Source organism: Dendrobates tinctorius, unplaced genomic scaffold (assembly GCF_039654945.1).
Source record: "Dendrobates tinctorius isolate UK_male_01 unplaced genomic scaffold, ASM3965494v1 ptg000111l, whole genome shotgun sequence".
NCBI lineage: Eukaryota > Metazoa > Chordata > Amphibia > Anura > Dendrobatidae > Dendrobates > Dendrobates tinctorius.
In genome coordinates this window covers 11,180,685-11,202,309 of record NW_027361779.1, presented here as the reverse complement: position 1 = coordinate 11,202,309, position 21,625 = coordinate 11,180,685, and the positions used below count along the sequence as shown (strand labels likewise).

The 21,625-nt window shown below is 42.7% G+C and overlaps 1 protein-coding gene across 3 annotated transcripts in view; it reads right to left on the bottom strand.

Moving 5' to 3' along the window:
• Nucleotides 1-814: 814 nt before the first annotated feature.
• The window catches only part of COQ3 (coenzyme Q3, methyltransferase), a 43,785-nt gene continuing 22,974 nt past the window's right edge, over nt 815-21,625 (bottom strand). For 2 of the 3 annotated variants that reach the window (XM_073589513.1, XM_073589515.1), the window contains exons 2-7: nt 16,010-16,088; nt 12,356-12,505; nt 10,255-10,354; nt 9,466-9,708; nt 8,156-8,315; nt 815-1,988 (exon numbers count right to left, since the gene is read on the bottom strand). In XM_073589513.1, coding sequence (XP_073445614.1) covers nt 1,801-1,988; nt 8,156-8,315; nt 9,466-9,708; nt 10,255-10,354; nt 12,356-12,505; nt 16,010-16,088 — 920 coding nt within the window. In that variant the 3' untranslated portion in view covers nt 815-1,800. Of the gene's footprint in view, nt 1,989-8,155; nt 8,316-9,465; nt 9,709-10,254; nt 10,355-12,355; nt 12,506-16,009; nt 16,089-21,002; nt 21,148-21,625 lie in introns of those variants that run through there. The other variant, XM_073589514.1, reaches the window with a different exon arrangement.

The following is a 21,625-nucleotide window of genomic DNA, read 5'->3' as shown; positions in this document are numbered from 1 at the left end:
CTCCTGGAGAACTCAACTGATGAGCTAGATGAATGCGAATAGCAAACTATGGAATCCGTTCTTGCTTCAGTTTATTATTTATTAAACTCAGTTATATAGCACCATTAGTTCCACAGTGCTTTACAGGTATCACTGTCCCCACTGGAGCTCCCTCTAATGTGGAACTGAGACATGTAAGGAAATAGATAGGAACAAGGCTTAAAAGGAGTTGTCCACTATTCGGACAACCCCTTTTCATACCCCACGCTTGGCACCAATAAAATAAAAAAAGCTTAGTTTCGGCACTCGTTCTCCTCAGGGTTCTTGTGCGGTTGTTGTGACCTAGGCGCCTAATCAACGCTTGCATCACTGCACCGCCTTCAGATTGAACATGAAGAGGAAGTCAGATCAGCTGCAGCCCGGACATACTCTTCATGTTCAATTTGTCCAAAGGGGGGCATTGAGGCCAGTGCTGATTGGGTGCCGGGGTCACGCGTCACAACAACTGCGCGGAAGCACCGGGATCGCGAGCGCCAACGGCGCGGGAACAACGACAGCACGGGAGTATAAGCTTTTTTTATTTTATTGGGGCCAAACATTTAGATCAAGAAGGGATTGTCCTAGTAGTGGACAACTTCTTTAATAATGTTTAATGCTTCGTACTAACACAATAAGGAGCAATAAACCTATGCCACAGTAATTCTTGCCACCTACGTAAGGCTCTATTCACATGTGTTTCAGAGTTCCATTATCTGCTCTTTTCTGGAACTACAAATCTGATATATCAAGCACCTATCAGACATCTATGTCATACCCTATGGATAAGTCATAAACCTTTAAAGAAGAAATACCTTTTTTTATTTAAAAAAAAAAGTCAGTCTAATATTGTTCTGAGCTATTTGTTAGTAATCTGATACCATGCATTAAGCAAAAATCACATCACACAAATAAAAGCACATTATCTGATTATAAATTATACATATCATATTTCAGCAATTAGCAGAATTACAGGCTGTGCCTGCCAAGACATTCTCAAACATCCTTTCTACCAGAATCAATTGCAAAATGTTTGTCACTTACGTATTTATTAGGCCGGGATCACATATGCGAGAAACTAGGATGAGTCTCGCATGTTAATACCAGGTACTGCCGCCGGCACTTGGATCGGAGCATGCGACCGCATAGCAATACATGCAGCCACATGCTCCGCTCCCAAGTGCTGGCGGCAGTGCCGAGTATTAACATCCGATACTCGTCCGAGTTTTTCGCATGTGTGATCCCAGCCTTAAAAGGGAATCTGTCAAGATGTTTTTGATATGTAATCTGAGAGCAGCCTGATGTAGGGGCTAAGGAGCTGATTCCAATGATGGGTCACTTATTAGGCTTTGTGCTATTGTTTCAATATAATCAGTCTTTTATAAGCAAGAGACGATCACAGCACTAGGTTTCTTGTTCCTCCTAGTCAACTGTTCCCACAACTGACTAACAGTTTTCTGTTACGTTGCCAATCTGTGGTTGTGTTTGCGGGATTATATAGAGCTCTGCATTCTGAGCACTGCCAGATCTGCAACAGAGAAAACAATGATTGTATCAAAATGACAACATGCAGATCAGTAAGTGACACATTAATGAAATAAGGATTTCAACCCCTACATCATGCTGCTCTTAGACATAGCAAAATCCTGGAGACAGGTTCCCTTTAACAAAAAAATAAATAAATCATTCAAGGTAATATGAATAGCACTGTGAGAACAGAGGTATATCTTCACTTAATCCAATATCTGATGTCATGTATATCTTTAACAAGAGTCTATGACATCTTTACGTGGATGCCTCCGCTGCCTTTCTGTGGTCCTGTTCTTTCTCATATTCCATATCTGTGGACTGCTCTTGTGCGACCATCTTCACTGCATGAATAGCATAGTTAACGCTTGTGTCATCAAACCATCGCCAGGAACCTATCAATGGGTTGTACAGCATGCCCCTCAGCATATCCACCACAAATCCATCTGGAAAAACAAACACTAATATCAGTATCAGTTTCATTTTATAAGAATGGAAAAAACTTTTGCACTAAACATGCCAGTGTACCTACGGTACTTAGCTTGCCCTGCAAAAGACATTTCAGTGTTTTTCCTGAAGCAGTTTTTTTTCCTTTAGTGTTTTCTGATATCTTTTGCAATGGCTTGGTCACCAGCATTTTTTTTATTATACATAGTAATAGTGAGCAGCTTCCAAATAGAAGGTGCCCGATGAATGGTCAGAACTAGTGATGAGCGAGCATGCTCGCCACTATTCGGTGCTCACCCGAGCATGGCAGTGCTCGTGATGCTCGGAGCTTGCGGAGTATTAAAGGGGTTGCTCAGCTGGAGCTCAGGTCCCCGCCCTGAAGGTTTGGCGCTCTTTAGAGAGCCAATGAATATTCAGGGATTGTCTGCCACGCACTGTAATGCCGCAGCCATGTTGGCTGTGGCATTACAGTGATTGGCTGGCCACACAGCATCATCAGGGCTATTTCAGACCTGGCGCCGCCATGCTCATTACATGCTGTGGGTGGGTGTATGGGTTCGCGCAGGTGTACGGTTGTCTTTACGTGTGGTAACGCTACTGCTGGCCAGTACTGTCAGTCACAGCACTGCGGAATAGAGTTGAGCGACTTTAGTCGGATCGGGTTTGATGAAACAAAATTTGTTTCAGATGAAACTGGTCCGACTAGGGCAAAAAAAGTCGGCGTTTCGTCCGAAACCCGACCCCAATGCAAGTCAATGGGGAATAAAAGTCGGCATTGAGGGGATGAATTTCATCCCCTCAATGCTGACTTTTATTCCCCATTGACTTGCATTGGGGTCGGGTTTCGGACGAAACGCCGACTTTTTTTGCCCTAGTCAGACCAGTTTCATCTGAAACAAATTTTGTTTCATCAAACCCGATCCGACTAAAGTCGCTCAACTCTACTGCGGAATCATGCTGTCCGAGAGTAGTATCTGCCAGCTCCTGTGCTCACTGTTTTAAAAAAAAAAAAAAAAAAAAAGAAAAATTACATACATAATCATTATTCACATAATACATACACATTGATACATAATATATACATATTCACATAGAAATAAAACACATTATACTCACCGCACACCAAATCCCCAATGCCATCATCTCTTAGAAATAACGTAAAATACAAAACCAATATATACTCCCTGTCTGCTGTAGTCCAAGGTAATCCAGGTTGTCCCATGGTGATCTCACGTGCAGAACAGTCACATCGGGAGATGTGACCGTTCTACCCGACCACCGATGCACTGACAGGAGATAATCTCCCCTGCAGTGTATCACCTGATCGGCTCCATGCTGTCACATAGCGGTACTGCCGTAAAGTGAGAGCACCAGAGTGATGAACTCCAGTGAACTCTCACAGTGGCTCAGTGATACACTGACAGGAGGTAATATCTCCGGGAGTGTATCACCGGAGTCGTGACTTCCAATGTGACTTGTTCTACACGTGAGATCATCGTGGAACATTCGGTAAATGGGGAACGCCGGACAGGATAGTATTATTGTTGGTTTATTATTTTATTTTTGTTAAAGGAGACGAGGGAGTCGGGGATTAGGCGTTCGGTAAGTATGGTTAATTAAGATTAATAAAAGACTTTATTCTGGCTGTGTCTTTATTGACCATATAACTATAGGATTAGTAATGGATAGTGTCTTATAGACGCTTCTCCATTCCTAAGCCGTGGGCTTGATGTCACCAGACAATACAAAGGTGTCATCAACCCCACAAATATTACCCCACTTGCCACCGCTACAGGGCAGGTAGGAAGAGTGAGGCTAAGTGCCAGAATTGGCACATCTATAAGATGTACCATTTCTGGGGTGGCTGAGAGCTGATGTTTTTAGCCTTGGGTGGGGGGGTGCAATATCCATAGTCCCTTCCCAGGCTATTAATATCAGCCCGCAGCTGTCTGGCTAGCCTTTGCAGGTTTGATTTTATAGGGGGACCCCATGTCAAATTTTTCCTGGGTTTGGTTCCCCTGTAAAATAGCCAGTAAAGAATAATCAAATATCTGTGAGCTGATATTAATAACCTGGAACCTTTATGGCTATTGGCTCCTTCCCAGAATATTAACATCAGCCCTCAGCTTTCCCTCTGCTGGTTATGAAAATTGCATGGGAGCCCACGCAATTGTTTTTACATTTATTTTTGAAAAATAAACAGACATTGCATTTGATGCACTATAAAGGTGGCATGTGAGCACTATATGGCAGTATGTGAGCACTATATGGGCACCATAAGATGGTATATGGGCAGTATGTGGGCACTGTATGCTGATATGGTGGTAAAGCAAATGTTAGAGGAAATATATATTATATTCACTTATATTTGTTTTGTGTGTGTAAACATTATATTTGTACATGGTATGTAATGATATTATGGTCTTCAATGGATAATATAAAAAGAGGTTGGACTTGGAAATTACATCAGAATTTTTTTTTTTCGTTTGTTAAATAATATATCTTTATTTAGCTTTCAAATCCGCAGAGATGTGACCGCTCTACACGGCTCCGGTGATATACTGACAGGAGGTATTATTTCCCGCAGTGTATCACTGAGCCGCCGTGAGAGTTCACCGGGAGTTCATTACTCTGGTGATCTCACTTTACGGCAGTACCGCTGTGTGAGAACTTTCCAGCGCAGCGGTGCCGCAAGTAACAGCACGGAGCTGATCAGCTGATACACAGACAGGAAATAAATGCCCCTGCAGTGTTTCGCCGCTCGGGTAGAGCGGTCACATCCCCGATGTGACTGTTCTACACGTTAGATCCCTTGGACTACAGCGGACAGGGAGTATATACTGGTTTATTATTTTACGTTAATTCTAGGAGATGAGGGCGTCGGGGATTTGGTGTGTATGTGTTTTTATTTCTGTGTGAATATGTATATGTTATGTATCAATATGTGAATAATGAATATGTATGTATATATATATTTTTTTAAACAGTGAGCACAGGAGCCGGCAGATACTACTCTCGGATCAGCAGCACCTGTTATCAGTGACACCAGAGATAGCCCGATGGGAGCAGTAGTCTCATCGGGCCAAGCCTGCTTCACTGCTGCAGGTCACAGTCAGCTGCGTAATCACGACGACATCTGGCAACATGATCCCGCAGCGCTGTGATCGACAGTACCGGCGGTAGCATTACCGCACACACAGACACCCGCAAACAGACCACATATTCTCCTCTAAATTTCAAACACAACATTGTTCACAGCAGTGACCTGGGAGTCAGAAATGCTTCCAAGGGTCTTCCCCAGCTGTTCCCATGTCCTTTGAACACTTTTCCCAGAGATTTCTGCAGTTTTTAGACCCTCAAAGGACCTCGGGGGGTGTGTCACAGCAAAAAAGCTTGGGTTTCCTCGTTGCTTGGGTCGAGCACCCGAGCATTAAAAAAAATGTTCGACCAGAGCATTTTAGTGCTCGCTCATCACTAGTCAGAACATTTCTTTTAACTGTTTCTTGGTTTTGGAAGCCAGAGGTGGAGAAAAGTTCAAAAAGACATATACAGGATATATACTGAGGACATATACAATAGATAGCAATTATTTTCTGTTCGTAGTCATGTTAGTGAACATACAACCAATACTAATTTTTGTAGAATCCCTGTATTTAATAACGTGTCACTAGTGACGGGCGAGTAGCATCATTACTCGGGTCTCCCTGAACATGCTTGGGTGGTCTCCGAGTATTTTGCTGTGCTCAGAGATTTAGTTTCCATAGTCTTAGCTGCACGATTTGCGACTTGTAGACAGGCTGAATACATGTGGGAATTCCCTAACAAACAGGCATTCCACACATGTATTCAGCCTGTCTAGCAGCCACAAATCATGCACCTGAAGCAAAGAAAATTAAACCTCTGACCACGTCAAAATACTCGGAGACCACCCGAGCAACGAGTATACTCGCTCATCACTACGTGTCACCAGTCTTTGGAAAAATCTTCATCTGGACAAAATTGATAAACTTTGTTTGGCATGGACTACCTTGGCAGGTATAGGACTATATAAACTTTAAGGGTTAAACTTGCTTATCAAGTTTTTTGTGTTTGTACTATCTATATATATAATTGTCTTATCATGTCTGTCTGTAACTGAAATCCTGCGTCGCTGATTGGTTGCGGCAGTTAGGCCGTGACCAATCAGTGACAGTCGCTTAGTCGTCGCGGCAACATGGCCGCATCGCTTATTGTACAGGCACATTACAGCCGTTAAAGGCATCACTGCTGTGTCGCTCATTACACAGGCACAGTCCGGTACATATACAATACATTAGGTAAGAGCAGAACAGTGACTGCAGCTCTGGGTGTAACAGGAGTACATTAGGTAACAGCAGATCTGGGTGTAACTGGAGTACAATACATTAGGTAACAGTAGAACAGTGACTGCAGCTCTGGGTGTAACTTGCATACAATACACTAGGTAAGAGCAGAAAAGTGATTGCAGCTCTGGGTGTAACTGGAGTCAGTACATTAGGTAAGATCTGAACAGTGACTGCAACTCTGGGTGTAAGAGGAGTATAATACATTAGGTAAAAGCAGAATGATGACTGCAGCTCTGGGTGTAATTGGAGTACAATACATTAGGTAACAGCAGAACTGTGACTGCAGATCTGGGTGTAACTGGAGTACAATACATTAGGTAACAGCAGAACAGTGACTGCAGCTCTGGGTGTAACAGGAGTACATCAGGTAACAGGAGAACAGTGAATGCAGATCTGGGTGTAACAGGAGTACAATACATTAGGTGACAGCCGAACCGTGACTGCAGCTCTGGGTGTAACTTAAGTACAATACATTTGGTAAGGTCTGAACAGTGACTGCAGCTCTGGCTGTAACAGGAGTATAATACATTAGGGAAGAGCAGAATAGTGACTACAGCTCTGGGTGTAACTGGAGTACAATGCATTAGGTAACAGCAGAACAGTGACTGCAGCTTTGGCTGTAACTGGAGTACAATACATTAGGTAACAGCAGAATAGTGACTGCAGCTCTGGCTGTAACTGGAGTACAATACATTAGGTAACAGCAGAACAGTGGCTGCAGCTATGGCTGTAACTGGAGTACAATACATTAGGTAACAGCAGCTCCGGGTGTAACAGGAGTACAATACACTAGATGGTGGCCCGATTCTATCGCATCGGCTATTTTAGAGTCTCTGTTAAAATAAAAAATAGGTATAAACTCACCTTCCGACGGCCCCGGACTCTGTCCCTCCTCTCACCACGCGCATGGCATCTTCCGGTTCCAGTAATGCTTAGCGAGAAGGGCTGAAGATGAAGTCACTCTCGCAAGAGCGCAACGTCATCAGCGGTGTTTCGCACAAAGCATTACTGGAACCGGAAGATGCCGGGAGCGTGGAGAGGAGAGAAAGAGTCCGGGGGCCGTCGGAAGGTGAGTATATAACTATTTTTTATTTTAACAGAGACTCTAGAATACCCGATGCGATAGAATCGGGCCACCATCTAGTAATGTATATAATTGTTTATAAAATCAAATAATCAATAAAAATAATGCATATATAAAAAAATTATTTTACATAGCTATGTATATGTGCATTTTTTTGGCTTTTTTTAGCAGTTTTTCAGGCAGGTTCTGGGCAAAATCCGTTTGAGAAACTGTGCACAAACCCTAACATGGCAGCACTGCTTTCAGAGTAAACACAAATGGTGGCCTAATTCATGCGGTTAGGTTACTATAAGGATTTTCCTCTCCACAATTACATAGGTTGAAAAAAGACCTGGGTCCATGAAGTTCAACCTTTCTCCACCATTTGTACGTTTTATCACTAAAATATATATAATCCACAGTTTATTTATACTTAGGAAGCATCCAGTCCTTTTTTAAAAGCTGTTAGTGTCTGCCATTGCTACTTCTTGTGGTCGGCATTCCAGAGTCTGACTGCTTTGTGAAGAACCCTTTACAATTTAGCTGCCAGAATAGCCTTCCTTCCATCCATAATGAGTGCCCCCTGGTCCTTAGTATCGTCTTCGGAAGGAAGGAAGAAGTCATGTGCCAGTCCTTTGCACTGACCACACATTATAAGATCTCCTCTGAGACTTCTTTTTTCTAAGTTAAGCAAACCCAACTTTTCCAACCTCTCATTCATTTTAATACAATTACTTACTCGATTCAAGTAGTCTCTCCGACTCTACAGGTGAGATAAACTTATCCCAGTCGTGAGTACCTTCTGGTACAAGGGACATCACCTTCTCGGCCAGCAATATTCCAAGAAAGTAGGAAAGCTTGGTTTTATTGATTGTGGTAATAAAAAGGGAACCACCTGGCTTCCAAGAAAGAGAAAAGAGAGATGTCAGCATCAAATAATATTTACTCGTTCCGTACAGGGAATATTTTCGGCGTTCTTCAATGACATCTGTTCAATTTAAGATAAAGTGTAACTAAACTTTGTTACAAAATTTTTACATGCATATATTGTACTTCTAATAGTTCCCTGCAGATGAGAGGAGGTCTGCATCCTTAGGCTGTGTGCACACGCTGCGGATTATGTGCGGATTCATCCGCACGGATTTTGTAAAATCCGCAGGCGAAACCGCAGGTCAAAAGACCTGCGGTTTTACCTGCGGATTGCTCTGCGGTTTTTCATCTCCTCAATGGAGGAGATGGCAAACCGCAGGAGAATCCGCAGAAAGAATTGACATGTCAATTCTTTCTGCGGATTGAAAACCGCAGATAATCCGCGCGGAAAATTCCGCACCGTCTGCACTGCGGTTTTTGATTCCCATAGGGAATCATGGTACTGTACACCGCAGCAAAAACTGCTGCGGGTCCGCAGCGGCCAAAACCGCTGCGGAACCGCAGCAAAATCCGCAGCGTGTGCACACAGCCTAAGACTCTACCAATCAGTGAAGTGCACAGCTCACATGGCATAAGTTCACAAAATTGGTGTACAGACTTCTAGGCTCCAATATATTTAGGTCATTCCATCAGATGTCTCTCTTAAAACACCTTAAAAGTCACAAAGTGTTGGCGCTACATAGGGTTGTTGTGACTTGACTGTCATGAGAGTTTCTACCAGCTCCACCAAAGTGAATGGAGCTGGCGTGGGACAGGGACATGGCAATGTCCACCTCTATAATTCTTGATCAATTCTGGCTTACCTTACACCAGAAATCTTGCTCTAGTGACTGACTAAAGTAAGATTTCTGGTGAGGCCCACATCACTTTAAAGATGCACCTGATTCATTAAGTAACGTGCACCTCTAACTCTGGTACCCCCTTCATTGATACTGGATTGTACAATGCTATTCTTCGTGAATTAGAGCCATAGACTATTGGATCCGCAGTACGTCTGCCTACATGCACAGACTTGGGACACAGCATGAGCTGATCTGCAAAACATTTAAGGGTCTACAAGATATAGGAAAAATTATACCACAGTTACAAACTATGGTAAAAAGAAGCCAACCCTTGTACCTTCAAAACTTGAAAGCAGCTTTGGATAAAAGACTCCACGTCGTTCACATGTTCTACAACTTCTGATGCCACAACTGCATCAAAGCTTTCCATGCCATTCTCCACAAGTTCTTCTAGTGAGCAATGTCTGTACTGGACACGTTTGTCTAGAACTGGGTCGAATGATTTGTGCAGATCTCCAGTGCGAATGTTATCTTCTACAGGATCTATTCCCATGACTTCAGCACCAAGTCTGCCCAGTGGCTGCAACAGAAAAACATAACATGGTCTATACTGGAGTTTGTTATTTATTATTATTGGCTTATTTTAGTAGAGTCCACCATTTTCCACAAACTCTACAGCATCTTTTCTCAGAAATCGGTGTTTGGAAGTTCCCATGCTAATGCTCTTGGATATCTGTAAATAAATTGACAACTAGATGTGACGGTTCTTTCTTGCCCCTACAAAACTCTTAAAGTGTCCAATAAGTGCTGACTGTGTAGGGTCACACCCCATTAATGGGGGGAATTATAATTACAGAGGAATGCTACAATGGTCTAAGAGAAAGGGTCTACAGAAATTATTTCATGAGGAGTACATGCATACACGGTACTACAATAATGGGGGAGGTCTAAAATGAATAAAGAGTTACCATTACAAGGCAGAATTGTGAACAGGGATATAAAGATGGGTGCATGCCATCACTGATTGAATATTCCAGCCTGCAATTGCTCCCTTTTTTACGTTACAGGAGAATGTTGTACTTAAATGAATTATAAATTGTTGCTGACAATAATAGTTTTCGGTTACCTCAGACAATAGTCCGCCACCGCAGCCAACATCAAGTAGCTTGATGCCCGCTAGAGGGCTCCCAACATCGCGATTATGGTTTTTGCTCATTAGTATGTCTCTGGGGGTAAAATAGATGATTATTATAAAATAAATTTTTATGTTCCTACCAGTGCTTTGAATGTGGATAATTTCTATTAACCCCTTAACGTACAGTGACTGGCAGATTCCATTATTGGACGCCTCCCCGTTTGGTGCGGGCTCCAGCGATGAGCCCGCACCTTTTCTGACACATGACAGCTGATCTGTACAGCTGACATGTGCCCCTAAGAGCCACGGTGGAATCGCGATCTACCCGTGGCTGTTAACATGTTAAATGCCACTGTCAAACTCTGACAACGACATTTAAAATGCACGGGCAGGAAGCATGTTGTTACCTCCTCCCATCGGCGCCAGTGTCACATGACCACGGGTCACCGATGGGTTGGCATGAAAACCCGGGGTCAGCAGGAGACCCCTGTGGTTGTCAAAGCCAGATAGCCATGAGTGCCGCCCCGCGGTCATGTGACACGGGTGCTGATGGGAGGAGGTAGCCGATATGCTCACTTGCTCATACTAAGTGAGCATATCGGCTACATAGAGCAGGGCAGCAGCCCTGCTCTATGTAGCAGAGGCGATCGGACAAGTGCAGTTTCTAGTCTCCAATGGGGACTATTGAAGCAAGTAAAAAAAAAAAAAAAGTTTAAAAAAATTAAATAAAAAGTTCAAATCACCACCCTTTCACCCCATTCAAAATAAAATAAAAAAAATCAAATACACACATATTTGTTATCGCCGCATTCAGAATCGCCCGATCTTTCAATATATAAAAAGAATGAATCCAATCAGTAAAAAGCGCAGTGAGAAAAATCAAAACGTCAGAATTAGGTTTTTTTTTTGGTCGCTGCAACATTGCAATAGAATGCAGTAACAAGCGATCAAAAGAACGTATCTACACAAAAATGCAATAAATAAAATGTCAGATCGGCACGCAACTCTAGATCCCGAAAAGTGGAAAGGCTACGGGTCTTGGAAAATGGCTTTTTTTTTATTTTACAAAAGGTTTGGAATTTTTTTTCCACACATAAATAATAAAGAACCTAGACATGTTTGGTGTCTGTGAACTTGTAATGACCTGGAGAATCATAATGGCAGGTCAATTTTAGCATAATAAAAATCCAAAAAACAATTGTAGAATTGCACTTTTTTTGCAATTTCACCACATTTGGATTTTTTTTCCCATTTTCCAGTACATGATATGGTAAAATCAATGGTGCCATTCAAAAGTACAAATCGTCCAGCAAAAACACAAGCCCTCACATGTCCATGTTGACGGAAAAATAAGAAAAGTTATGGCTTTGGGAAGAAGGAAGCAAAAAAAAATGGAAACGCAAAAACGGAAATACCCCTGGTCATGAAGGGGTTAACTAGAACAGGAGAATCTGCTTATACTGCCGATGGCAGTGCTGGGTATTAAGATGTGAGACTCGTCCGAGTTTCTTGCATGGGTGATCCCTGCCTTAAAGGGGTTTTCTAGCTTAGAATACTGATGACCACAGGATAGGTCATCAATATCAGATAAGAAGGGGTCTGATTGCAGGTACCCCCACTGCCTGGCTGTTACCAACTCCAGCTGGATGTAAACATGGAACAGAGCTTAACAATACAGCTCTATTAAACGTCCAGTGGCCGCTGTCATATAGGAATGAGAGCTGATCTTCAGAGGCCGCTACATACTGAGTGGAGCTGTACTGGACAATTCTTCGGGGTTAATAACAGCTGATCAGTGGGGGCACTGGGTATTGGACCGCTGACATATATTGAGGACCTATCCTGAGGTCATCAATATTATATCATTGGACCATCCCACATAAATACAATTTATACATCACTGACAAAGGCATCTCAGCGACAGGTTTCCCTTTTGAAATTAACACTCCAAACAGGATAATGGGGAGGTCATGGCAGGAGAAAAAACTATATGCTTTTCAGGAATTTTTTTTTTTTTTGTGAAAAGCAAAATAAAAGTAAATTTGTCACACCTTTTAATATAAAAAGCGTTTTACTTTTATATGAAGCATACCTTATAAATGGCACTCGTATATCGTTCATTGCATGGAGCGCACAATATACACCTTCTTCATCCCACCATTTCGATGACCATGCCTGGAATTTCTTAACCTCCATGGGATCCACGCTATGGGCGGTGCTATATGGCTGACTTAAACAGCAACTGTACAAATATCACAACTTACAATTAAAATTACAAAAGTGTAGTTAGACCAGTGATTAAAATGCTATAAAATAAACATGTAATGGCAATTTGTGTAAAACAAGGAGCTGTACTGCTACTAAAATGTGCAATAACCATGTACACGAGGACTGGTGTTAAACTGACACTGTATCAGTTTCATTTTTTTAATATGTAAATATCTATACATGTGTATAGGAATATATCTTGCACGTAGTACTTCTTTTCCTCTCTGCATGCTCTCTGTAAACATTCAGAAACCTCCTCTGTTCCCCCAAAGCATCCAAAAATAAATAGAAAATGGAGAGGAAGGGGATGCAGTTGCAGGTTCCCCCCCCTTCATGTTCAGGGGTCACAAGATTTAGAAGGCAGGGAGAGGGAGCAGGCTCCCTCTGCTCGGTGCCCATCGTTGCAACAGTAACTCGATGTCATCATGGCAACATCTGGGTCACCAGGTTCTAGCAAGTTAGATAGATCATGAGTAGTGCATAATCTAACTAATTTGTGTCTGCAACAGACAGATTATCAGTGGGTTAAGTTGAAGCTTTTGTTGGAAACATTTTGGATCACATTTATCAGGCACTCTACGCTGGGCACTTACATCTCTAAGATGCATAAAAAGACGGACACTGCGCCAGGTCATAGACCAAACAGCATCCACAGTGTCTCCATCTGCCTCATTATAGGAAATCTTACGCTGGAGGTCCTGTCTGAATCACATATTTCAGAGAATTACATGGAACCCCCCCTGCAAGTGCTCAGTGCAGAGCGCAGGATAAATGCGCACCGAGCCTTACTGCAATCTTTGGGATTCAGAATGAACAAATCAACATCAGGTGAACAATTGGTTTTAATTATTTTCTATGCCGTTCCTCGTGCGGAATACAGTGGGAACGGAAATGATTTAGACCCCTTACATTTTTCACTCTGTTTCATTGCAGCCATTTGGTAAATGCAAAAAAGTTCATTTTTTCTTATTATTGTACACTGTACCCAATCTTGACTGAAAAAAGACAAATGTAGAAATTTTTGCAAATTTAAAAAGAAAAACTGAAATACCACATGGTCATAAGTATTCAGACCCTTTGCTCAGACACTCAAGCCTTCCAGTTCCTTGTGATCCTCCTTGAGATGGTTCTACTCAATCATTGGAGTCCAGCTGTGTTTAATTAAACTGATAGGACTTTATTTATTTGCAAAGGCACACACCTGTCTATATAAGACCTCACAGTGCATGTGAGACCAAAATGAGAATCATGAGGTCAAAAGGAACTGGCCAAGGATCTCAGAGACAGAATTGTGGCAAGGCACAGATCTGGCCAAGGTTACAAAAGAATTTCTACACTACTCAAGGTTCCTAAGAGCACAATGAGCTCCATAATTCTTATATGGAAGAAGTTTGGAACCATCAGAGTCTTCCTAGACCTGGCCGTCCAGCCAAACTGAGCAATCGAAGAGCCTTGATGAGAGAGGTAAAGATGAACCTCAAGATGACTGGCTGAGCTCCACAGATGCAGTAGGGAGATGGGAGAAAGTTCCACAAAGTCAACTATCACTGCAGCCCTCCACCAGTCAGGCCATTATTGCAGAGTGCCTCGAAAGAAGCCTCTTCTCAGTGGCAGACATATAAAAGCCTGCATAGAGTTTGCTAAAAAAACACATGAAGGACTCCCAGACTATGAGAAATAAGATTCTCTGGTCTGATGAGAAGATAGAACTTTTTGGTGACAATTCTAAGAGGTATGTGTGGAGAAAACAATACAATCCCAACAGTAAAACATGGTGGTGGCAGCATCATACTTATGGGGGTGTTTTTCAGCTGCTGGGACAGGACAACTGGTTGCAATTGAATAAAACATGAATGTGGCCAAGTACAGAGATATCCCTGATGAAAACCTCTTCCAGAGTGCTCTGCACCTCAGACTTGGCCGAAGGTTCCCCTTCCAACAAGACTATGACCCTAAGCACACAGCTAAAATAACAAAGGAGTGGCTTCAGAACAACTCTGTGACCATTCTTGACTGGCCCAGCCAGAGCCCTGACCTAAACCCAATTGAACATCTCTGGAGAGACCTGAAAATGGCTGTCCACCAACATTCACCATCCTGATGGAACTGGAGAGGATCTGCAAAGAAGAATGGCAGAGGACCCCAAATCCAGGTATGAAAAACTTACGGCATCATTCCCATGAAGACTCATGGCTGTAGGGTGCTTCTACTCATTACTGAGCAAAATATCTGAATACTTATGACCATGTGTTATATCAGTTTTTCTTTTTAATAAATTTGCAAAAATTTCTACATTGTTTTTTTTTCAGTCAACATGGGGTGCAGAGTGTACATTAATGAAAAAAAAATAATCAACTTTTCTGAATTTACCAAATGGCTGCAGTGAAACAAAGTGAAAAATGTAATGGGGTCTGAATACTTTCCATACCTACTGTAAGTGATTAGACAATTGTATTCTTTGATTTGGTGCGATTACAGTGATACCAGATTTACCGTGTTTTTCGGATTATAAGACACACCTTTTTTCCCCAAATTTGGAGAGTAAATTGCGGTGCGTCTAATCGGTACCATTGCTGCAGGCCGCAGGCTGGGATGAGGGGGGTGTCCGGCGCTGCAGTGGCTCTGCTGACATTTTGTGAAAGGCCAGTGCCCCGGCAGTTCCATATTTTCCTGTCCGATGGACTCTGGGAAAATAGCCCCCGGGGGACGGCACATGCGCAGATGGAGATCTAGGCACCAAGATCTTGGGAGATGAGATTTCAGCGCTGAATCATGGGGGGGGGGGGGGGTCGTCATGTTGCGATTTGAAGGTAAAGCGAGCTTTCTCCTACCTCTGCTATCGATTGCAGCATTTAGGTGGTTAAACAGCCAGGGGCAGTGCTGGTACAGTCACTGGCTGTTACTGTAGGAGCTCTGCCACTAGCACAGTCGAGCTCCTGCTGTGATCAGGCAGGAGGTGCTGATATTTCAGCACATTCTGCGCGATCATGCTGTGATAATTCAGTCAGGTTGACTGTCAGCACTGAACTGTCACTGCATGTCATGGTGAGGTAACCGACACCCGCTCATGCCATGCTATCTGGTTAAGTACATGTAACACAAAAGTCTTAATTAAACAATAGGTAATTTTCTCCGAGTTTCCCCTGTAAGCATTTTATGAATCTAGCTATAGGATGAAATAGCTCAAGTGTGCAAGTTTATTCAGTTTCCTCGAGCCCATCCTAACTGACAGCTGCAGCTTGTACTGATCAATGCGAGATCTCAACAGCAGGGAGGAAGGACATTGAGGAGCTGTCAAACAGGTTAGGTGGACAGAGAAGGAGTGTAAACTTTCAAAAAGGACTATACAGCAAATTCTGACATGGATTGCCACAGTAAATACATGATACTCATCAGTTCTAGTATATCTATTTAGTAACTTATCCACTATGAGTTCGTCTTTGACATTTAAAACTAAAAATCCAATCCAAATGCTTACTTTCTTCTAGCTCCAGATGCAGCGTTGATACTGTCATTTATTTCAGACACCTTCCGAACAGCAGGTGGAAGACATGTGGCTGGCAACATAAAAAAAAAACAAAAAAACAAAACAAAGCTTTTTGTTTAAAAAAAAAAAAAAAAAAAAAAAAAATACAACACAATAGAAGGCAAAGCTAGATCTGAAACATACAGTAACCCCATTGTCTGCATTAGGCCATGTTCACATGTTCTGTATTTTTCACTCACTCCTGCTTTTGCCTTACAAATTCTGATGGAAAATACTGAAGTGTTGACCTGTTTCTATTATACTTTTACTCTGACTGTTTCACTCCTGGTTTTGGCTTACGAATACTGATGTAAAAGACTTATCACAAACAATGTGTGTACAAGGCCATAAAAAGATAAACTCCCCTTATACTACACAACCATCTTCTATGCAATGTCAGAGATAAAAAAGCGATCTCTATACACTACTCAAGATTGAAAAGGCAACATCGAGAAGAAGTTATGGAAATCACAGGATGGATAGACATGTTAAAGATATAGGATTCAATGGTGCTCTAAAAACAGGATAATAATATAGGCAAATGATGAAAAAAATGGAATCAAGTCTTGATCAGTCAATCTTGTTTATTCACAATCGAGTATGAGAACCACACAGAAATACATCCTTGGCATGGTATCAATGAGATCATTAATGGCACTTGGGCACGCAAATCATCAAGATCCACTGTTGGCAGCTCACTTTGCAATTGCCAATCAATGACATCCCATACGTGCTTGATGGGAGACAAGTCTGGAGACGCTGAAGGCCATGGTAACATGTGTAGGCCACAGCATAATTAGGATGCTCACTGAAGCACAAACAACATGCGGTCTGACATTATGCTTTTAAGCATAGACAGGGACACTGGAGAAATGGCAGAACGAACCACTGATTCCACTACTAAATCAATATAACACCAAGCTGTGTACCCGGAATGACTAAGACCAGTGGGACATTTCCCAGTGAAGGCCTATTCATGGTGTTGTTCATGTAGTCTACAGTCCAATCTCTGGCTATCACGCCATTGAGACAAAAGTGAGACTAGAGTCCATTTTTTGTGAAATTGGTGTCAATTTTTTTCATCATGTCCCATACCAGCTCTGGGAACTTTGGCAAACCTGGCTGAGACTGGCGTAAAAATGATAAAAAAAAACTTACATTTTGTGACTTTTCAAAAGGATTTACACCAGAATTATGGAAAACACACTGATGCATCAGACCCATAGTGTTTAAACCCTTTACCCCCATAGGTGGTTTGCACGTTCATGACCGGGCCAATTTTTACAATTCTGACCACTGTCCCTTTATGAGGTAATAACTCTGAAACGCTTCCATGGCTTCTGGTAATTCTGACATTGTTTTCTCGTGACATATTGTACTTCATGTTAGTGATAAAATTTCATTCATATAACTTGCGTTTATTTGTGAAAAAAATGGAAATTTGGCGAAAATTTTGAAAATTTCGCAATTTTCCAACTTTGAATTTTTATGCCCTTAAATCACAGAGATACAGCACACAAAAAACTTGATAAGTAACATTTCCCACATGTTTACTTTACATCAGCACAATTTTGGAACCAAAATTTTTTTTTATTAGGAAGTTATAAGGGTTAAAAGTTGACCAGTGATTTCTCATTTTTGCAACACCATTTTATTTTTACAGACCACATCACATTTGAAGCCACTTTGAGGGGTCTATATGATAGAAAATACCCAAAAGTGACACCATTCTAAAAACTGCACCCCTTAAGGTGCTCAAAACCACATTCAAGAAGTTTATTAACCCTTCAGGTGCTTCACAGGAATTTTTTGAATATTTAAAAAAAAATGAACATTTTACTTTTTTTCACAAAAAAAAATACTTCAGGTTCAATTCTTTTTATTTTACCAAGTGTAAAAGGAGAAATTGGACTGGAAAAGTTATTGTGCAATTTCTCCTGAGTACGCTGATACCTGATATGTGGGGGGGAACCACTGTTTCGGCACATTACAGAGCTCAGAAGGGAAGAAGCGCCGTTTGACTTTTTCAATGCAAAATTGGCTGGAATTCAGATTGGATGCCATGTCACGTTTGGAGAGCCCCTGATGTACCTAAACAGTGGAAACCCCTCACAAGTGACTCCATTTTGGAAACTAGACCCCCCAAGGAACTTATCTAGATATGTAGTGAGAACTGTGAACCCACAAGGGCTTCACAGAAGTCTATAACGCACAGCGGTACAATTAAAAAAAATCATATTTTTTCCACAAAAAATGATCTTTTCACCCCAAATTTTTATTTTCCCAAGGGTAACAAGACCCCAAAAGTTATTGTGCAATTTGTCCCGAGTACGCTGATACCCCATATGTGGGTGTAAACGACTATTTGGGCGCATGGCAGAGCTCGGAAGGGAAGCAGCGCCATTTGACGTTTTTGGCTGGAATTGAGATCGGACACCATGTCGCGTTTGGAAAGCCCCTGATGTACCTAAACAGTGGAATCCCCCCCCACAAGTGACCCCATTTTGGAAACTAGAACCCCTAAGGAACTTGTCTAGATGTGTGGTGAGCACTTTGAACCCCCAAGGGCTTCACAGAAGTTTATAATGCCCGGGCGTGAAAATAAAAAAATCGTATTTTTTCCACAAAACTGATCATTTAGTCTCCAATTTTTTTATTTTCCCAAGGGTACCAGGAGAAAATGGACCCAAAAGTTGTTGACCAATTTGTCCTGAGTACGCTGATACCCCATATGTGGGAGAAAACTACTGTATAGGCACACGTCGGGTCTCGGAAGGGAAGTAGTGATGTTTTGGAATGCAGACTTTGATGGAATGGTCTGCGGGTATCATGTGCGTTTGGAGAGCCTCTGATGTGCCTAAACTATTGAAACTCCCCACAAGTGACCCCATTTTGGAAACTAGACCCCCCACGGAACTTATCTAGATGTGTGGTGAGCTTTGAACCCCCAAGTGCTTCACAGAAGTTTATAACGCCCAGGCGTTTTTTTTCCACAAAAATGATATTTTTGCCCCCAATTTTTTATTTTCCTAAGGGTAACAGGAGAAATAGGACCCCAAAAGTTGTTTTGCAATTTGTCCTGAGTAGGCTGATACCCCATATGTGGGGATAAAACACTGTTTGGGCGCATTGGCAGAGCTTGGAAGGGAAGGAGCACCATTTGACTTATTCAACGCAGAATTGGCTGGAATTGAGATCAGACGCCATGTTGCGTTTGGAGAGCATCTGATGTGCCCAAACAGTGGAAACCCCGCAATTCTAACCCCAACACACCCCCTAGCCCTAATGGGAAAATGGAAATACATTTTTTTAATTTTATTATTTTTCCCTAACTAAGGGGGTGATAACGGGGGGTTTGATTTACTATTTATGGCGGTTTTTATATTTGGCAGCTGTCACACGCTAAAAGACGCTTTTTATTGTAAAAATAGTTTTTGCATCACCACATATTGAGAGCTATAACTTTTCCATATTTTGACCCACTGAGTCATGTGAGGTCTTATTTTTTGCGGGACGAGTTGACGCTTTAATTAGTATCATGTTCGGGAACGTGACTTTTTTGATCGCTTTTTATTCCGATTTTTGGGACGCAGAATAAACAAAAACCAGCGTTTCATGAATTTCTTTTGGGGGGGTGTGTTTACATCGTTCCGCGTGTGGTAAAATTGATAAAGCGGTTTTATTCTTCGGGTCAGTACGGTTACAGCAATACCTCGTTTATGTCATTTTTTTATGTTTTGGCGCTTTTATGCAATAAAAACATTTTTATATAAGAAATTATTTTTGCATCGCTTTATTCTGGGAGCTATAACTTTTTTATTTTTTCTCTGATGATGCTGCGTGGCAGCTCTTTTTTTGCGGGACAAGATGACGTTTTCAGCGGTACCATGCATATTTATATACGTCTTTTTGATCGCGCGTTATTGCACTTTTTGTTCGGTGGTATGATAAAACATTATTTTTTGCTTCTTTTTTTATTTTTAGTTTTTAAGGGGTTTGCTAAAGGAGTTAACTAATGGGACAGTTTTATAGGGCAGGTCGTTATGGACGTGGCGATACCAAATATGTGTACTTTTACTGTTTTTTTTTTTTATTTCCAAAAAATGAATTTATTAGGGAGTATTTTTTTTTTTTTTTAAATTTATTTAGCGATTTTTAAAAAATTATTTTTACACTTTTTTTTTTAAACTTTATTAGGTTGTCCCAGGGGGGACATCACTGTCCTGTGACAGATCGCTGATCTGTCACATCACAGATCACTGTGACAAATCAGCGATCTGTCACAAGCAATGAAGAAGACTTCCTCTTGCCCCGCCGCCATCTTGGATTCGGGGACCTGCAGCAGCGCTGCACATTGCGCTGCTGTGGGGAGCTCAGGGAAGCACGGAGGGAGCCCCCTCCCTGCTGATGCTTCCCTTTGACCCCCGGTACACACACGATCGCGGTGTGCAAGGGGTTAACGTGTCGGGGGTGGTCCGTGACCGCCCCTGACACATTGTGCCGGGTGTCAGCTGTGATAATCAGCTGACACCCGGCCGCCATCAGCAGCGCTCACCACGTGGACGGGATAGTACGTCACATGGCAGTAAGGGGTTAAATCAAATACAGTCATATGGGTAGACTTGGAGTACCGTATTTTTCGCTTTATAAAACGCACTTTTGTTCCCCCAAATTTTTGGGGAAAATGGGGGGTGTGTCTTATAATGGAATCTGTGTCCTGCTGTGCTATAGAGTGGGGGGGCGGCTCTGGCGTGGTGTCATGGGGCTGGGGTGAGCTGGCTGCAGACACAGTGGGAGGTCCTGTGCTCCCGCTCATTAGAGTCGTAATATTCACTGCACCCGCTGTCCATCACCTCGGTGCTGAAGCAGCGCCGAGTTGGTAGACAGGGGAGCGGTGCATGTTACATGTGCCTGCACTCTTCCCCCCCTACCTATAGTCACCTACCAATGATCGCTCCTGCTCCCCCCGTGGCTTTCCTGTGTTTGCTGAGATCCTCCTCCTGCAGGGCGCGCGGCAGCAGCTGCTCATTCAGGCAGTTCAACGCTTCAGGACCTTCCATGATGTGACCAATAGGACCTGCGGTCACGTGACTCCCAGTGTGCACTGCGAGTCACGTGACCGCAGCTCTTATTGGTCCCATCATGGAAGGTCCTGTAGCTACAATGAGCTGCCTTAATGAGCAGCAGCTGCGCCTGCCCTGCAGGCGGAGTATCTCAGCATACACAGGAAAGCCACAGGGGGAGCTGGGAGCAGGAGTGATCATCGGTAGGTGAGTTAACTGTTTAGATGAACGAGGGGCCATGTGTGCCAGCAGGGGGGAATATATGAACGAGGGGCCATGTGTGCCAGCAGGGGGGAATATATGAACGAGGGGCCATGTGTGCCAGCAGGGGGGGAATATATGAACGAGGGGCCATGTGTGCCAGCAGGGGGGGGAATATATGAACGAGGGGCCATGTGTGCCAGCAGGGGGGGGAATATATGAACGAGGGGCCATGTGTGCCAGCAGGGGGGAATATATGAACGAGGGGCCATGTGTGCCAGCAGGGGGGAATATAGGGACGGGG